Source organism: Neolamprologus brichardi, chromosome 11 (genome assembly GCF_056152115.1).
Source record: "Neolamprologus brichardi isolate AB-2024 chromosome 11, ASM5615211v1, whole genome shotgun sequence".
In the NCBI taxonomy this organism is placed as follows: domain Eukaryota; kingdom Metazoa; phylum Chordata; class Actinopteri; order Cichliformes; family Cichlidae; genus Neolamprologus; species Neolamprologus brichardi.
The window spans coordinates 15,228,343-15,244,953 of NC_142114.1; the positions used below are offsets into that span (position 1 = coordinate 15,228,343).

The 16,611-nt window shown below is 43.9% G+C and overlaps 1 protein-coding gene across 7 annotated transcripts; it reads right to left on the reverse strand.

The window, feature by feature from the left end:
• Positions 1 to 213: 213 nt before the first annotated feature.
• virma (vir like m6A methyltransferase associated) lies at positions 214 to 16,176 on the reverse strand. Of its 7 annotated transcripts, none has more exons than XM_006801308.3 (27): positions 16,092 to 16,176; positions 15,538 to 15,650; positions 13,016 to 13,102; positions 12,019 to 12,067; positions 11,767 to 11,929; positions 11,511 to 11,630; positions 10,591 to 10,812; positions 9,300 to 10,030; positions 8,967 to 9,104; positions 8,650 to 8,876; positions 8,026 to 8,553; positions 7,766 to 7,920; positions 6,735 to 6,817; positions 6,430 to 6,523; positions 5,912 to 6,300; positions 5,668 to 5,823; positions 5,346 to 5,581; positions 5,002 to 5,251; positions 4,704 to 4,921; positions 4,435 to 4,567; positions 3,374 to 3,514; positions 3,124 to 3,278; positions 2,813 to 2,909; positions 1,665 to 1,834; positions 1,222 to 1,571; positions 871 to 1,017; positions 215 to 760 (listed from the first exon to the last, which is right to left on the reverse strand). In XM_006801308.3, exons 1-27 carry the CDS (start codon positions 16,152 to 16,154, stop codon positions 501 to 503), a joined length of 5,475 nt encoding a protein of 1,824 aa, XP_006801371.2. In that variant the 5' UTR covers positions 16,155 to 16,176; the 3' UTR covers positions 215 to 500. The 7 variants fall into 7 exon arrangements, with proteins under 7 accessions (XP_035768182.2, XP_006801370.2, XP_006801369.2 ...); XM_087848183.1 differs by having other exon boundaries at positions 10,561 to 10,812; XM_035912291.2 differs by having other exon boundaries at positions 216 to 712; positions 1,665 to 1,831; positions 10,561 to 10,812.
• Positions 16,177 to 16,611: the final 435 nt, after the last annotated feature.

Sequence of the window (16,611 nt, forward strand, 5' to 3'; positions counted from 1 at the left end):
AATGTTAGTCCCACATGACCACATAGTTCAAGTTTCCATAATATCCCATAATACCAACTGTGCCTGTATACCACTGGTTTTGTGCTCCTTTTAGAACAGTTTCAGGGTTTGCAGCTTTAAATGAGATCAGCCTTAGAAATAAAAAAAACTAAAACAACAACAACAAAAACGGGAAAAACTGAATAATTCTGCAGCCGCTGCAGCTGTTGCAAACAGCGATAGACAGCACAAGAGGGATCGCATTTGAAACATTTTATCTGAGAACCACAGATGATTTATTTATTTGACATTCCCTTAAAAAAACACACACAAAGGCCTCATTTTGCTATCACTTTTACTTTCTGAATACAGCTAATAATAACAAAACTGAAAACATCAACACAGTCTGTACATTATTTGTGACAACATCATACCACCACGTTTCCATGGAGGCAGCATATATAATATCCTGATTGGCCCTTTTGTTGCCGTGAGAGGCTGCAGTCATTGTCCAGGTGGATTTACCTGGTGAAGGAGCGAACATGTCTGCCCCTCCCACCTCCGCTCCCTCCTCCACCGCTGAACTTGCTCCCCTGAGATCCTCTTCCCCCTCCACCGCCTCCACCGACGCCTCCCCCGGCACCACCGCCACCTCCTCCGCCGCTAATCCACGACAGGCCAGTACCTCCTCTGCCGCGTGGAGCTCGATCCCGAAGAGCCAGCCGATACGCACCTGAAGTGTGGAACGAGTGAATCAAACTTTTTTTTCCCCCTATAACACCTTTAATACAGGTCAAAGCGATAAAAAAGTAAAACAAATGCAATAAAACAGAACATAAAAGACTGAAAAAGAGAGCGTATAAAATGTAAAACTGTGTGTGTGGTCCTTACTTGCAGGGGATTGCCGAGAAGGCAGTGGCCCTCGAGTGAAGTTGCTCTGTCCTCCGCGGGGTTCACTGTAGGTCCCTCTGTGAGTAACAGCTGGAACCTGACCGCTCCACGATGACCCTCGGCCTCCTTCTCTCCGAGTGTAGTTTCCTACAGAATGGGAAAAAGGGGGGATTTGTCACCCTCTGCTGGACAATTGATGTATTTTAGTTGCAGTTTGTGCAGGGCTAAACTAAACACAGTATTTCCCAGGATAATGACCAGGATTCCCTGCTGTGTGCTGCATGTAATGATGAGGCAACTATGACAATGTCCTGGCAACTATGAGACTCGTGTGTATCTGATAGTACATACCTGACAGCAGTACACCTTTAGGCTGTGGTGGAGTGAAAAAGCGAGTCTGGCTGTGGAAAGTAGCTCTGCCTCTGTTACCAGTGAACAGCCCTCTGGTGGGAGGTTTGGGCGCGCTTTTTGGAGGTCGTTTAGGAGGCAGAAGCCCTAGAGGGGTCGTAATGTCTTTAAACTCCGCTGCAACAAAGTCATCCACGTGCATGCTGGGAGGACGGGAAGTATTCTGTTTGCGCAGGCGGAAGATATCATGCGGTCGGGAGACATTCTGCCCAAACCCTCCTCGACCTCCTCGGCCACGAGGAGCAGCCATGATGTGAGCTCTCTTTGCAGGCTCGACGTAGTCAGACTTCCCGCTGCAGAGACAAACACAAGATGACACCATGAAACTGATCTTAAACTAGATTCTGTGCGAATAAAAATATATAGAAATCACAATGACGCTGTACCTAGACGTAATGAACGTCTCATGTTTGTGTTTGCCCAGCCGGAAGCCTTTCGTAGGTTTTGTGTGACCCGGAGAAGACGGCTCAGACAAGAAGGAGCGCTCCAGCTCCGCCTTCAGGTCCAGTTCTGGACAACACTCCTGAGCCAGACCCACCAGATCCACCTTCACCTGCCACACAGACCAAAAGGTGATCATACATATAATGTAGAAAACATAAACAGACCATGTAATGTTGTTGCTTGTGGTATTTCCAAATTCCTTACAAGCCAGAAAAGCAAAGAACCTCAACTTAAAAAAATCCTTTAAATCCCTTAAACATAGAGAAGCAAAGAACGTTTACTTAAAAAAGAAGAGGAAGAACATAGCACTGAACAGAAAGTACTTAAAATATGTGAGAGGACTCTAAGAAGTGGATAGTAGTAGTAGATATATTATAAAATATTCATATAAATATCCAAAATATAGGACTCATCCTACTGAATCTTCCTGTCATAGTAGTCATTTTACATCCATCCCATCCTCTTCTGCTTATCTTGGGTCACGAACCCAGAGAAACTCAGACCTCGCTCTCCCCATCCACTCCCTCCAGCTTATCGAGGAGTTCCCTCGCCAGACCAGGTAAGACATGCCCAGAACACTTCGCCCAGGAGGCGCCCAGGAGGCATCCTAGTCAGATGCCCAAACCCCCTGGACTGGCTCCCGTTAGATGTGGAAGAGTAGCAGCTCCAGTCTGAGCGCCTCTCAAACGACTGCACTCCCTATCACTCACCCCATCACTAAGGGAGGGCCAGCCACAACAACTGCAATTTTGTAGTTACACCCATATGGTGCACAGTGAATCAAATACTTTTTTACAGACCATGATGCTCCCACTAAGCTAACATGGTAACAGCAACAAATATATATATATTGAGTTTCAGTAGCAGAATAGGATTCATAACTGCTGGTGATGTGAAAAAAAATTCTACATCGACAAAGATCAAGTTAAAAAAAGAAGAAGCAACAATACAAAAACGCATAAAACAGTGAATAAAACAGAAGCTGTAATCAAATTTTCATCCAAAAATGATTAACTGTAAATGTGCGCGCCAAACATAAGCTCTAGAGATTCTTGGAAATGTGCTCACACAGACACACACACACACTTACCATATCAAGGTCTGTTTCAATGTCATCAGTCTGGAACGGAGAGAACCACAGAGCCTTCAGCTGCTCATCCAGAGCTTCAGACAGAATGAAAACCGTCCTACAGACAAAAAAGGCCCAGGGCAATGATCAGTTTACCGTTCCCATTAATTTTTCACATGGCTCATGTGTAAGTGGTTGTTGTTATGAATATCTGATTCAATCAATCTGTCACCGCAAACTGCAATCCTCCCTCGCTCCAGCTGTATAAGCTTCACAACTCAAAGTGATAAGAGAAAATGAATCAGTATTAATAGGTCACGCGGAGGACCAACCTGTGATTAAACTGGGCCCCGAGTGTTTCTGGTGCTGGCAGAGTGGGCTCGGTGTCAGCTGCAGGAGGCGTGTCTGTGGCCGCCTGCAACGTCTGCCTCAGAGCAATCACGTTCTCCAACATGGTCTCCAGGGAATCGTCATCTTTACATAGTTTCTAAAGACATAGACAAAAGCATTGAAAGTTTGATGTCAAGGCAGCCCGGACCTTTATTTTGATAAACACAATGTACTTGTGTGCATCTTTCATACCGCTATCTGTTTTTCCAAAGCAGGTAGTGGATGTGACTCCGACTCCTCCCACTGGAGCAGAGCTTTCATTTCAGAGCCCGACAGCAACCGTGGAGGAACAAAAGCAGGATCCTCGCTCGAGCCGTGACCCTCTTCAGCACACTGGATTAAAACGAGGACAGGTACAGAATGAAGAGCAACTATGATCGCAGATAAGCTGGAAAAAGCTCGAGAAAAGAAGCAATTATCAGAAGGACAAGACAAAATAGGCAATGAAAAAGCCTTTCCTTTATGCAGAGCCAGTCATTTCTGTGAGGCGATGCATTATTAATAGAGCTTTTTTAAGGCGGCTGCAGAAGGAAACTCTTAGAAAAGGAAAATTAAATTGCTAGCATGAACACGTAAGGACAAGGAGAAATGCTTTCAAAGAAGCGACGTCCTTGCTGTAGTCTCTTTTGTAGTCTTTTGTCCAAATATTTTTCACAGAACTAACACTTACTTAAAAAAAATGATCCTGCTTACACTTCTAATTAAACACCAACCGACTCTGATCAGCTCCTCTTTATTACTCCGTCTCTAAAGAGGATTGTTTGTTTGCTTTTATTGTTTAGGGCTCCTCCAGACTAATCATTTAGCTGTACGTATTCCTTCAATGCTTCATTTGTTTTTTTGAAAAACTGCTCTGTTCTCAAACAGATTACCTTTAATCTAATGCTGAGCCTTTCTTCTGTTTTTATTGTCAAATATACAGTTTTATTTATTATGTTGTGATTTGTGTTTGCTGTATTGCTTTGTTCTCTGTTAGTTTAAAGCAGGGGTGTCGAATTCCAGGCCTCATGGGCCAGTCTCCTGCAGGTTTTAGATATCACCCTGGGTCAACACACCTGAATGATTAGTTCATTACCAGGCTTCTGGAGAACTTCAAGCCGTGTTGAGGAGGTCATTTAGCCATTTAAATCAGCTGTGTTGGCTCAAGGGCACATCTAAAACCTGCAGGACAACGGCCCTCAAGACCTGAAGTTCGACACCTGTGGTTTAAAGGGACAGATCCTGATTTTAATGATCATCTAAGCAGTACTTACCATTGGTTCTGTGTGGAGGATCTGCCTGAGAAAGTCGAGCAGAGATGAGAGCAGATCTGCTGAGTCTTTGTTGAAGGACAACACCAGCCTCTTCAGCAGCGAGCACAGCCCAGCGCCATGTTTCTTCAGAGCACTGAAACAGAGATAATCAGAGGTAATCAAGGTCTCCTTTAACTAAGACAAAGGCACAGTGTGCCGTAGCAACATGGCAGGGTGGTATTGGTGGGGAAGCAGTTACGCCAAATAAACAAGAAAAGGTTCTTGTTTACACTTTGAGGTGGTAGAGTCCGTAGTCATGCTCTGTGAGGAATGTCAAAGTCCTGATGCAGGTGAGGAGGAGGGGCACGCTGCTCTCTGCGTTCCCCAAAACCTCCAACAGAGAACTGCACACCGATGACATCATCTCTCGTCCCGGAAGTGCATTGGCCAGCTGCTCAGCCTCTGACACACAGCTTTCACCAGGTGGAGACACCACGAGAGAAATGTCCTGGTGAAGACAGTTTTACAGATTTTAGTATTTTTCCATTAAAAGATTTTTTTTTTAAATTTGTGTACTTCCAGCTTTACCTGGTCACACAGTGACTGTAATATTGTCCCCACTAGTACACTGCACTGCTGCTGATGTATGGAGTGATCCGTTGGAGGAACCAACAGAGACAACAACAAGGGGAACAGGTCGGCCAGCTGTTCATCTCCAGAAACTGACCCGGACAGCAGATGCAGTGTTGCACTCTTACAGGCTCTCTGAGACACCAGAGTATCCATCAAAGAAAGGAGCCGCAGGACCTGGGTCCAGGAGACGCTTTTTCCCTCTGCCCTGCAAGTAACAGGTTACAGACATTTGAAATATGATTTACAGGAAAAAACACAGACGCTATGTTGATGTGTGAGTTTGTGCATCCTTCACTCACGGCTGCAGCTCCTCCAGCAGGAGCTCCAGCAGGGTCTTCATGATGTGTGTTGCAGTGGGTGAAGACAGGTCTGCCAGCTGAACGCACACTCTCCTGAGTATGGCCAGGAGAGGAGGGCAGGTGGTGGTGCACACACATTTGAATGCCTCGGAAAACACTTTCCACTGTGCGCGAATGTGCATGCTCCACAGCTTCCTTGTGTTTAAGGCTACAGCCACATCTTGGACTGATGTCACCTGTGGAGCCAAAGGCCTTCTAATATTAATGTGTGTATGAAGACAAGAATATCAGAGCAGGTTAAAGCGCAGGATAGAAGAGTTACCTGAGTGCTATGCATTGGCAGTGGAAGAGGCAGAAGCTCAGACAGCAGCGTCAGACCAGAGAAAAGGCCTTCAGAAGCTTTGAGAAGTGAGCTCAAAACCTCCTTTAGCATCAGAGACCACGTGTTGCTGGCCAGAGTCTCTTCTGTATGGGTCACCTGTAGCATGACACAAACATGGTGTCTCTTAAAAATCTCAACTGAAGCCCCATTTAGTATCAAAACTGTTATCTGATGCCACACACACCTCTTCATTAACACCCTGCGTAAAGGTGAGCAGGACGTCAACAATGAGCACTTGCACTCTGGTCTCCTCCCCATCGAGACGCCCAGAAGCAGGAATGGAGCACACTATCATGTGAAGCGTCACCAACACGCTGGCCACGCGAGTGTCCCTGAACTGGAAAGCTCCGCCGCGCAGCAGCTCGGTGAGCATGGTGCGAAGCAACCGGAGCGTGCTGATACATATACTGAGGATCATGCAGCGCTGCGGCGTCGGACCCATGTGCCCGTGCACGCGCCACGGCTGCAGTAACACGCTGCATAGCTTCTGCAGGACACGCACACACGTATCGAGACCCTCCCCAGAGAAAAGCTGGACTCCTGCAAGGCTCCACTTCAGATCCCTCTGCTGACCTGTGGAGTGGAGAAGGAGCTGCTGAAAAACCATCTAATCTAATCTCAACATAAAGTGAAAACTATGAAAAAGCAAACAGAATAAAAACAAAGTCATATTTGGGGTCAAAGTTTGTTTGGGGTCCTTACCTTCTACAGCAGGAGGTGGGCAGGCGATGTGACAGAGGACCCTCAGAGCAGTGACCAGCCCGGTTCCCTCAGCAGTTAACACATTTTCTACATTCTGGAGTCAAAAGAAAACCATGTTCAGGATGACAAACCTCTTTGAAAAATACATCACACAGCACTTCAGTGAACTTTTTTTTATCCCCCTGGATTTTTCTGTGGATTTCAGAGATGTGAGTCACCTTACCAGCTTGCGTAGATGCTTATAAGCCAAAAAACATTTCATTTACTTTACCTTGCAGAGTGCTTAATGAGTGAGAGCTCTGTACCTGTTTGATATAGTCGATAAGGGTGGGAATGCTGCCAATCTCAAAGCGAAGCTTCTCCACTGGCTCCAACCATTTACTGAGCTCTGAAGAAACGCACACACAAAGACACTCAAACATTTAAAGCTGTCTTAAATAGTATCATCCAACCCAACTGAAAAGAAATTCACCATGCTGTGTAAAATATAAATAAAAACAGAATGCAATGATAAATCATAAACGCACATTTTATTCTCCTCCTGAGGGCTTATGTGATGGTAAAAACCAATGAGCTTGATTTCATTTTGGAGAAAATCGGATCAAGATCACAAAAAATTTAAACAATATACTAAGGCTTGGGGGACATCGTTGAGACATGTTTACTGTGTAACACCCCCTCTTTTAACAGCAGTCCATAATCTTGAAACTAATGAAACCCATAAGAGATGGAAGTGAGTACTGAGTACAACAAGCTAGATGATCTCTTCAGTCTGGAGAACATGGTGTCCGTGTTTTCCACTCTGTACATTTTAAACAAACTTTGGCCCAGAGGAGACAGCAGTGTTTCTGGATCATGTTCACAAAGGGCTTCTTCACTGCATGACAGAGCTTTAACCTGCATGGTGAAATGTGTTTACATTTCTGGAAGCCTTCATGAGCCCATAAAGTGATTTCAATGACAGAATCGTGCCTGTTTTTAATGCAGTGCCACCTGAGATCAGCGGCAGCAATACTGATTTTCTTGTGCTCAGATATTTCTCCAGATTCTTGGAATCATTTAAAGATGAGACAGTCAAATTCTTTACAATTTACATGTTTTGCAGACCAATTCTTACTTCTAAGAAACTCAGCCTCTCTAAGATGTGTTTTTTTATACCCACTCATGTTACTGACCTGTTGCCAGGTAACCTAATTAGCTGCAAAATGTTCCTACAGCTGTTTCTCTTACTTTTCCAGTCTTTTGTTTCCCTCTCCCAATTTTTTTTAAAACATGCAGCATCCCAACTATATTTGAGCTGGCGCTTAAATATAGTTGTGACATTGATGAGAATTACCTTGTAACTTGGCATTGGTGTCATCAGCCTTGGCTATAGAGAGCAGCGGAGCGGCATATTGTTCCATCATCCGCAGCTCATTAGAATTCTGCACCACCAGTAAGACCAGCATGCAGGCGTAGTTATATGTCACCGCTTTGCGAGCCTTTCCCTCACTAACAGAGGAAGAGAGACAAAAAAAACATGAATTATACTGAAGTCAAATCAGAGAACAAGAAAAAAGGTTGGGGAGAAGAAATGGTAGGGAATAACAAGTGTACCCCTGTCCGTCCTTGCTGTGGTGCTGGAGCAGCGTGACCAGACAGGAAAGGTTATTATCCAGGCTGAAAACATGAGCTACGGCGCTCCGTCCAGTCTGCGTAAAGGTCATCAGGTAAAGCGCGTGGAGCGTGCCCAGTATATCTGGATTGTCACCTTCATCTAGACCTGCACCACCGTCTCCTCCTGTAGCCACATGGCTCATGAGTTCTGACACGCCTTGCAGAGCATGCAGGGCCTGTATCAGCCACACGCCAAAGCCCTCTTCACCGCACCCTGGCCCAATCAGACCCGCTTCTCCCCCAGTACACATGCTCTCCTCTGCCTCGGACTCTGCCATCGACGCCAGGAGGCGCAGCAGCAGGTTGGTGGGTGTGGGCTGGGCGAGAAGGAAGAGCAGACCCGACTGGGTGAGCGACAGGAAGCGCAGAAGCTCTCTGACGGCTTGAGTGACCCCAAGATGGCCGGCTGCAGCAGCTGCTGACAACACCACTGTTGTGCTCTCCAGAAAATGACATGCATGCATATACCTGAAAGAGGTCCAGGGCAAAAATACACATTTATTAATGTGTCTAAACTATATTTAAATTTATGCTACACTGTGATGCTTATGTCTGAGTATGTACCTATACAGTGATGGGTAGGGGTTGTCCCTCTCCTGTGGCCCTGTAATTCTAGCAGTAGTGGGGAAGGCTTTCCCAGGAGGTTGCACCATGCAATGAGGGGCTGTTTCTAGCAGGTGATGTAGCTCTTCCAAAGCACCTGCCAACCTATCGAGCTCTGCCTCACTCAGAGCGGTGGAGCTTAGCGAAGGCTCCTCTTCCATAGGGCTCTCTGCATCATCCATCTCCTCCTGAGGATGATGGCCAGGCAGGATTACCACAAAAACATTCTCAGCCACTGAAACATATATGAAAGTGTGGGTGTGAATGGGTGTTGTTACCTGTTGTGGTTCACTCAATGCAGCTGCTGCATGCTGTAGGTCAACCAGCACCTCATACATGTGGCTTTTCTGTAATATGGCATTTCCAGCTGTTATGACCCTCACCGTTTCCTCATGCAGGAACAGCTGGACTAGACGCTGTGAAGCAGGATAAAGTATAGATGGTCAGACTTGATCAGTCAGATGAATTATTTCAGACACAATCATCTTAATTTCGATGTGCATAATTTAAAGCTGCTTTAATATTCAATTTATTCTCTAGAAACCAACAAGAACATCTGTATATGATGGAAATAAAGGTAGATGAATGATGATTGGATATTTCTTGCTAACCTGGTAGCCACTCTTCTCTGAATTTCCTGCATGTAGGAAGGCCTCCACCCCTGCAGGAGCACTGATCAGAGCATCCAAAGCTCTTAGGATACTCAGCTTCAGTGTGGAGGAGACATGGTCTGTATGGAGCAGCTCCAGCAGCACATTCAGAACCCCTTCATGCAGCAGCATCGTGAGACCCTGAGGACACTCTGCCAGGTATGAAGCCAGCTTAGCACCAGCCTTCAGCTGTCTGAGGTTAAGGGCAATGGGCTGTTTGAGAGCAACCTCCATACTGAGAGCTTGGAGAGTCCACTGGACTAAAACTCTAACAGAGTCCTCTATCTCGCCCTCTCCCCTTTTAACTAAATAAGCCAACCCTTTGGCCAGAAGTCCGGGAGCCTCTTCCAGAGCACTGACCCATCGTGCATCTCTGTCATCACCAATACTAGCTAAGAGTTCTTTCAGCTGAGCCACAGCCTCAGCTTCCTCTCCGCCTGCTGGTCCTTCTGCTCCACCTGCCTCCTTGGGCTCCTCCACAGTGGCCTTCTCAAACTGTATATCAAAGCGAGTTTTGTATGGAGGCGTGAAGTAGAGCAAGGGTCGGAGTTCTCGTTCATATGGGTCGTACTGGACCGGTGGAACAGATGCAAGATCCTCAGGAGTGTAGTCCATGTCAAAGTTCTGCAACTTGAAGCTGCCGTTATCCAGATCGTCCTCATCGCTGGAAATCTGTTCATAGCCATCATTATCTATAAGAAGGTGGAAAGGTTGTTTAGCAGGGAGTTTATTCACTGTAAAAGCATTATAAAAATCCATCATCTGTTTCATAATAATGTATATAAAACCGAGTGAGAATAAGGAGGCCAGCGGAAACTATATAGTCCCTTTCTCATACAGAGGTGCATACACTCACAAACCTGGCACCACCTGGCAGCATCACTCACAACATGCAGGGTTAGTTTTGCATGCATGACGTAAGTACAACAGAAACTCAGCGATGGCTGTGAGGACGTGTCAGGAAGACATCCACATGTCGGCTTATGAAGTCTAACCATAAGCCTTCAGAGCTGCCCTCAGGGGTGTTCTGAGAGTTTGCTCCACCCAGCAGTTCGAGATGGATGCAGCATGCCAGAGCACACACTCTCACTCTCAGTCCCAAATGGACCCTGCTCCCGTGGACCCGAGATATCTGGCAACCACGAGCAGAGTTGATTTTCTAGAGGAGAAGCGTCCATTTGGGTTTGCAGACAATCCTACTCTTGCATAAGAACTCCCCTACCTTCCTCCATCTCCTCTTCCTCGTCCTCACCCTCATCCTCCTCCTCCTCTTCTTCATCCTCCTCCTCCGGCGCACTCCCCTCAGTCCGTGTATCTTCTTCCTCCTCCTGCTCCTCCTCTTCCTCCTCCTCCTCGGCCTCTTCTTCTTGTTCAGCATCTGAGTACGCCTCGTCAGCGGGCAGCGATCTTTCAGGCGACACGTTCTCCAGGTAGTCGTCACGGCCCTCGGTTGGCTCTTCCTTGGCCGCGCCCACTGTAGATTTTACAACAACACACACGGCACACAAACATACAGAGTACAACCCATTTAAAAAAATAACAAGAACTCATTAATAAATGATACTGTATCATTCTTATTGAGAATGTGTTACATTACTTCTCCCCACTCTTACTCTAACCAACAAATCTTATCACCCCATTGTTAAAGAGTCTGCACTGGCTTCCGGTTAAACTTGGGTATAAGTTTAAAGTCTTGGTTCTTACTTTAACAGCCTTATGAGGTGAGGCCCCCACTTGTACTGTCTATCCACCCCATTTTTCTAAGCAGGATCCTCAGGTCCGCAGATAGAGGTCTTCTACTCATTCCACGTACCTTTCTGAAAACTACGGGGGATTCATAACCTCAGCGTTAAAACTGGAACAGCTTACCAATCTTTCTCCGCACCCTTGACTCTCTGGCCTTCTTTAAAAAACAGGTTAAAACCTATCTACTAAGAAGTTTGGTTTTGACATTGTTTATTTATTTATTTATTTATTTTTCACCTCTCTAAAACACTTTGACACTTTGGCCTTTGGTTTCATATTTTTACATAACTTTTTAGTATGTGGAGAATTTTTCTATATAAAGAAACACTTTATTATTATTACTAATTACTGTCTCAGCAGCTAAAGCAATAGCCAAATACGTTTTTTAAAAGCGGCTGAAATAGTGAGATATATTATAGTTCATACCCGTCATTTGAACCTGCTCCTCATCATCATCATCCGGGGGTGGAGGACCAGGTGGGGTGCGAGGCCCTCTGGGTGCTGGTCTTGGTGGGCTGCCATTGTACTGGTCATCTTTTTCCCACTCTTAAAAGCACAATTTAAAGTAGGAAAATGTGGGAGAAGAAGAGATTTACAGGTTTGCAATCACTATTTTTTTTCTAGTCTTGGGGAGGTTTCTGCCCAATGAATGTATTTCTCGTGACGGTCAGTTTTAAATCACCTTGTTTAAGGATCCTCTTGTGCCCGCTGGGCTGTTGAGGGGGTGGTGGTGGAGGGGGAGGAGGTGAGTCTTGGTCGTGTCCATGCGGCCGCTCCGCTGTCCCGTACACCGCAACAGTCAGAGTCGTGTACCAGCCACGCAACACTAGGCCATCTGTATTCACCTGCATGAACAAATCCATTTAATTATCCACAAATCAGCAGGGTGGGAAGAAGAATGAAAAAACCTACTCGTCCATGAATGACCATTTACCTTTCCACTGGGTCTGAACACAATGGACTTGTTTTCATCATATTCCAAACTGAGGGCAGAAAGCAAGACAGAGCAGGTTAAAGCGAGAGTGCTAATATGAACCAGTGATAAACTCACGTATGTTTGTTCTTCATGAGTCTCTGTGTTTATTTTCAGCACGTGAGTTTAAACTAGCACATAATTGCTGTGTAGCTATGTCTAAAACACACATACACCCTCATCGTGCTCTATATCGCACTCTGCCCTTACTTGCTTACTACTTCTAATAAAAGGCATTACCCCCCGTTAAGGCTTCTTATGTGACAGGTCACATGACATGATGACCTCTTCTAAAATGATAATTATCTGGTTCAATTGGTCACAACATACTGACATATATGGTAGTTATTCCAAGCAGATACAGTAGTTTGAGGGTTTTACAAGTCAAACAAGTCTTAATCAGGCTTCATGTTAGATTGATTTGTTATCTAAGAAATGTTGTTCATAAATATTACATTCACATCTATTAAAACATTTGTAACATACTATGAAAGCAATCACACTGGTTTGACAAATCTCCTCCCAAACTTCCCAGTAGGGATAATAAGTCGGGTGTGTTATGTTTGCACAGTTTTTTTGTTTTTTTTAATAACTCTGACACAATGGCCACCTTTAAGTACAGGCTTACGCTCTGGTGCTACTGCATACACCTGTGTCATTATGAGGTTAGAACAAAAATACTTGACTCAAGCATTCCACCAATCACCTATTTCACTGAGACCTTGACATTTTTTCTGCTGCAGTGTGGGCACGGTTTCTGGAGAGACCAGTTGACCAAGCATAAGAACAAAGACACCTGAATATGGGAGCGTGCGTGAGAACAGGTCTCAGATGCTACCGTGACTGGTTCTACAGGTGAGACAGACTTTTTGAGATTGAACCAGGAAATGGAGAGGTCGAGAACGAGAAACGGTTTAAAAAACAAAACAGGACAGGGGAGAGTGAAAATAATTCTCACCTGCCCAGTCTGTGGAAGGTGGGGCTGTTGGGTTTGGTAACATTATTGAAGAACAGTTCCAACTGGAAGGCATGAGGAGAAGTCTCTCTGGAAACAGAAAAAAAGAAAGAAAGAATCAGGACTCGAGTATCCAGAGGACCTTATAACTCTGAGTGATCATCAAATCATCAGTGACCATCAACGATACGATTTGATATTAAACACTCAGTTGTAGCTACATTTGTAAGTACACAAATAGTATTTAATGCCTAAATTCTACCCTGAGGAATCTTATAAAGCCCAGTTTTTACTGACATCTTTAAAAATGCTTATATAACTCAGGTCAAAGTTAAAGGTGTGGTTGCAAATATTAGAAAAGCCACCACCTCCGTCAGCAATGATCCCAATATAAAAAATGAAACTGATTTCAACAGTTATGACAATCAACAAAAAACGGATCATAGTAGCTATGATAAAAGTCGCTTTTATGGCAGAACTTTGAACCAGATGTTACTTATACATCATGAGTTTCATGGATAAAATTAAAAATAAATGCACTTTATCACAATATCAATACTACCACAATGCATACCAATGCTAGAGGACTGTGCATTCTTGAGTCTGTTCATTCAGCTAAATTACATCACTCAGCAGGTTTGGGGGGAATTGAGACCTGTTCAACAATGGAGCTCAGGTGTCAAATGCACACACTTCTTTATTCACAGAAGCTTCTCCATTTCCCCCAGACACACACATTTATCTCAGGTATCCATAGCAAAAAAACCAAACAAAAAAAACAGCGACCCCAAAACATCTCTAAAGGCAATATAGCAATAACACCCAAGGTTTTTTGCAACTGAAAACCAATTCAACGTTCGCTTTTCTTATATAATTCTGATTTCTAGTATTGGGACAAAGGTGACACCATTGAGTATTGCCTCTTTTCCACTAGCATCTACTTGACTTGACCCAGTTTTTCGGGGTTTCCATTAAGTGGTAGTACCAGGTGCAGTTTAGTACTTGGCCAGGGTTCCAAACGACTTGAATCGAGCTAAAAATCTGACACTAACAGACTGCATGTCATTGATTGGCCAGAGAATGATATCACTGGATGAGTCAAACGCCTTCACAAGACTCAAACATGCCATTTTTTAAAACTCAGCAACGAAGAAAATGCAAACAAACCAACGCCGTGTTCCAACAACGAGGTTCAGATATTTTTGTGCTGAAGGTAGCCAGAACACTGTTGTGTTTGTGGCAAGTACAAATGATATCAATCAACTTTCGGGCTGCATTGCTATAACGGGCCCACCCACATTGAGGTGGTACACAGTTATAAGGACAAAAGACTAAAACTGAGTAGAATAGAACCCACTACAGCAGAATAGAGTCGAGTCCAGTCAAGTCAAGTGGGTGCTAGTGGAAAAGAGGTATTTGTTATACCAAAATTAAAATCACAATTACAGACCTAATGAGAGCACTGTTTAAAGAACTCTTTCCAAATGTTCTCCCTCAGACACTTACATCAACATTACAGTATTCCAGAAACCAAATTCATAGTGCACAACACTGTGTGTGAAAAATGTCAAGCACAGCTATCAACAGTGTCGGCTCTTCCACTGAAAACTGGACTGGTAATTAAATGGCACTTTTCTACCTTAAACAGGAATTTATGCTTCAGCTGAAAACATACGCCATGACCTGACAATAACCTCTCTAGAAATGTAACTAAATGTTGGGTCAGCGCAGCCCACAACAATTGTTACTGGCCTGTTCAGTACCACTGATCCCTCATGTGCATTTCTGGTTACCACAGTTTTTGAATTTATTGGCGACAGAATAACAATCGTCACTTCAGCATGAGAAAAAATAACCATAGATATAAAGACCCCTGGAGGGAGATTACCAAAACTATCGGAATGGACTTAAGGGAAGGTATAAAGAAGTGGAACAACTACAGGGACAAAAGTCACATCATTTCATTTGTTTCTATCAGCTGGCAACACATAAAACACCGGGACATCACTACAAGGTAATTAACATGTAATGCACCAGCGCAAGCTTCAACGTCAGCATTGACATCAGCCATTTATGTAGAGTGTTGTAAACTTCCCCATAGATTCCCTATAGAAGTCTGAATCAGACTTGGCTCATGACTCAAAGTGCTTTAGCCCATGGCTTTAAGCACTTTCTCAATATGATGCACAAATCAATGGATTCATCTGAGGCAATCTGTGTTCTGAAATGAAACCTTATCAGTTCTATGCAGAAGTTAAAGGTTTCTCTGCACAATTCTGAGGTAAAATGGTCCAATGAGTCATGTAAAGCTCCGGTTGTGGTTTTGCTTTAGTAGGAGACTACATTGAGGAGGACGGTAGCCACACTGAAATGGTGTTTGCCTTTTAAAGGTACAGTCTCAAAATTAGTAAAAAGACAACAGTGCGATATACATGCTGGCAACGCTATTAGAATTCATTTGGCTTGGCTGGGTGTATCCAGTAAGATGCATGAGTGTGTTTTCAAGCGGGGATGGTGAATCTTACCCAAACGCTCTGCTGTCAGGTAGGTTACTATGAGCTTTGATCCCTGGAGGAATGACCCGCACCTCTGTGATCAGCACCCCGCAAGGAAACCGCACCACGTCTATGTTGGTTAACTGAAACAAAGGAGACATGATTGCTGATACAAATAATGATGAAATGTTTCATTTATAACCTCCGCCTTCCGCAGAAGTCACTTTTACTCCCGCTTCGAGGTAAACATGCTCCCTGACACTTTAAAGTTAGCATTAGCCACCTGGCTAACCACCAATCAAACTGTGCAAAGACACAAAAGACGGCAACTCTTTGAGCTACTAATGTATGAGGATTAAATTCACATCAAACAAACGCGTTATGTATAATTGGGCAGCTGTGCAGTAATCGCTGCTTAAAACCAGGATAATGACATCACATAGCTGCTAAGGTTAGCTAACGGCGTTAGCCTGGAAGTTAAGCATCCTTCCTCAAAACTCCTAAATGCGCTTGAAACTAACTTTTAATGCAGGTAGTCATGGAGTAAAAATAAAAGCGCGTGTTTAAGTGTTAAAAAACACTACCTCTGCACTCTGATGCTTAAACGTATCCAGAAAAAGAAGCTCCGTTGAAGGGTCCCCCGCCATCGCTCCACTGCTATCGGCCGGGCCAGGGGTAAACTTCCGGATTAAAGTCAATACTTCCGGAGCAAACACCCCTCCCTACAAAAACAAAACAAAATAAATAAAATAAATAAATGATTATTATTATTATTAGTAGTAGTAATAGTTGTTGTTGGTATGAGAAATATAGTTGGAAAATTTATATTTGCTTCGATTTAGATTTAGGAGAGAAAAAAGTTGAAAAGTGTTCTGAGGGATATTTTTTCTGTTGTAAGACATTTTATTTTGTATTTAAAAAAGTTTAAATCAGTTAATCATATCAGAAAATCATAATTTAATAACTTTATGATTTAATAACATGATAGCTCCACTTGGTCTGTAGTAGTATTTTTTTTAACTGATTTCACTGATTTTTCTTTCTGTATTTCAGCAAAAAATTAGATTTTTTTCTCACACTCATTTTCTCTTCTTCTTCTTCTTC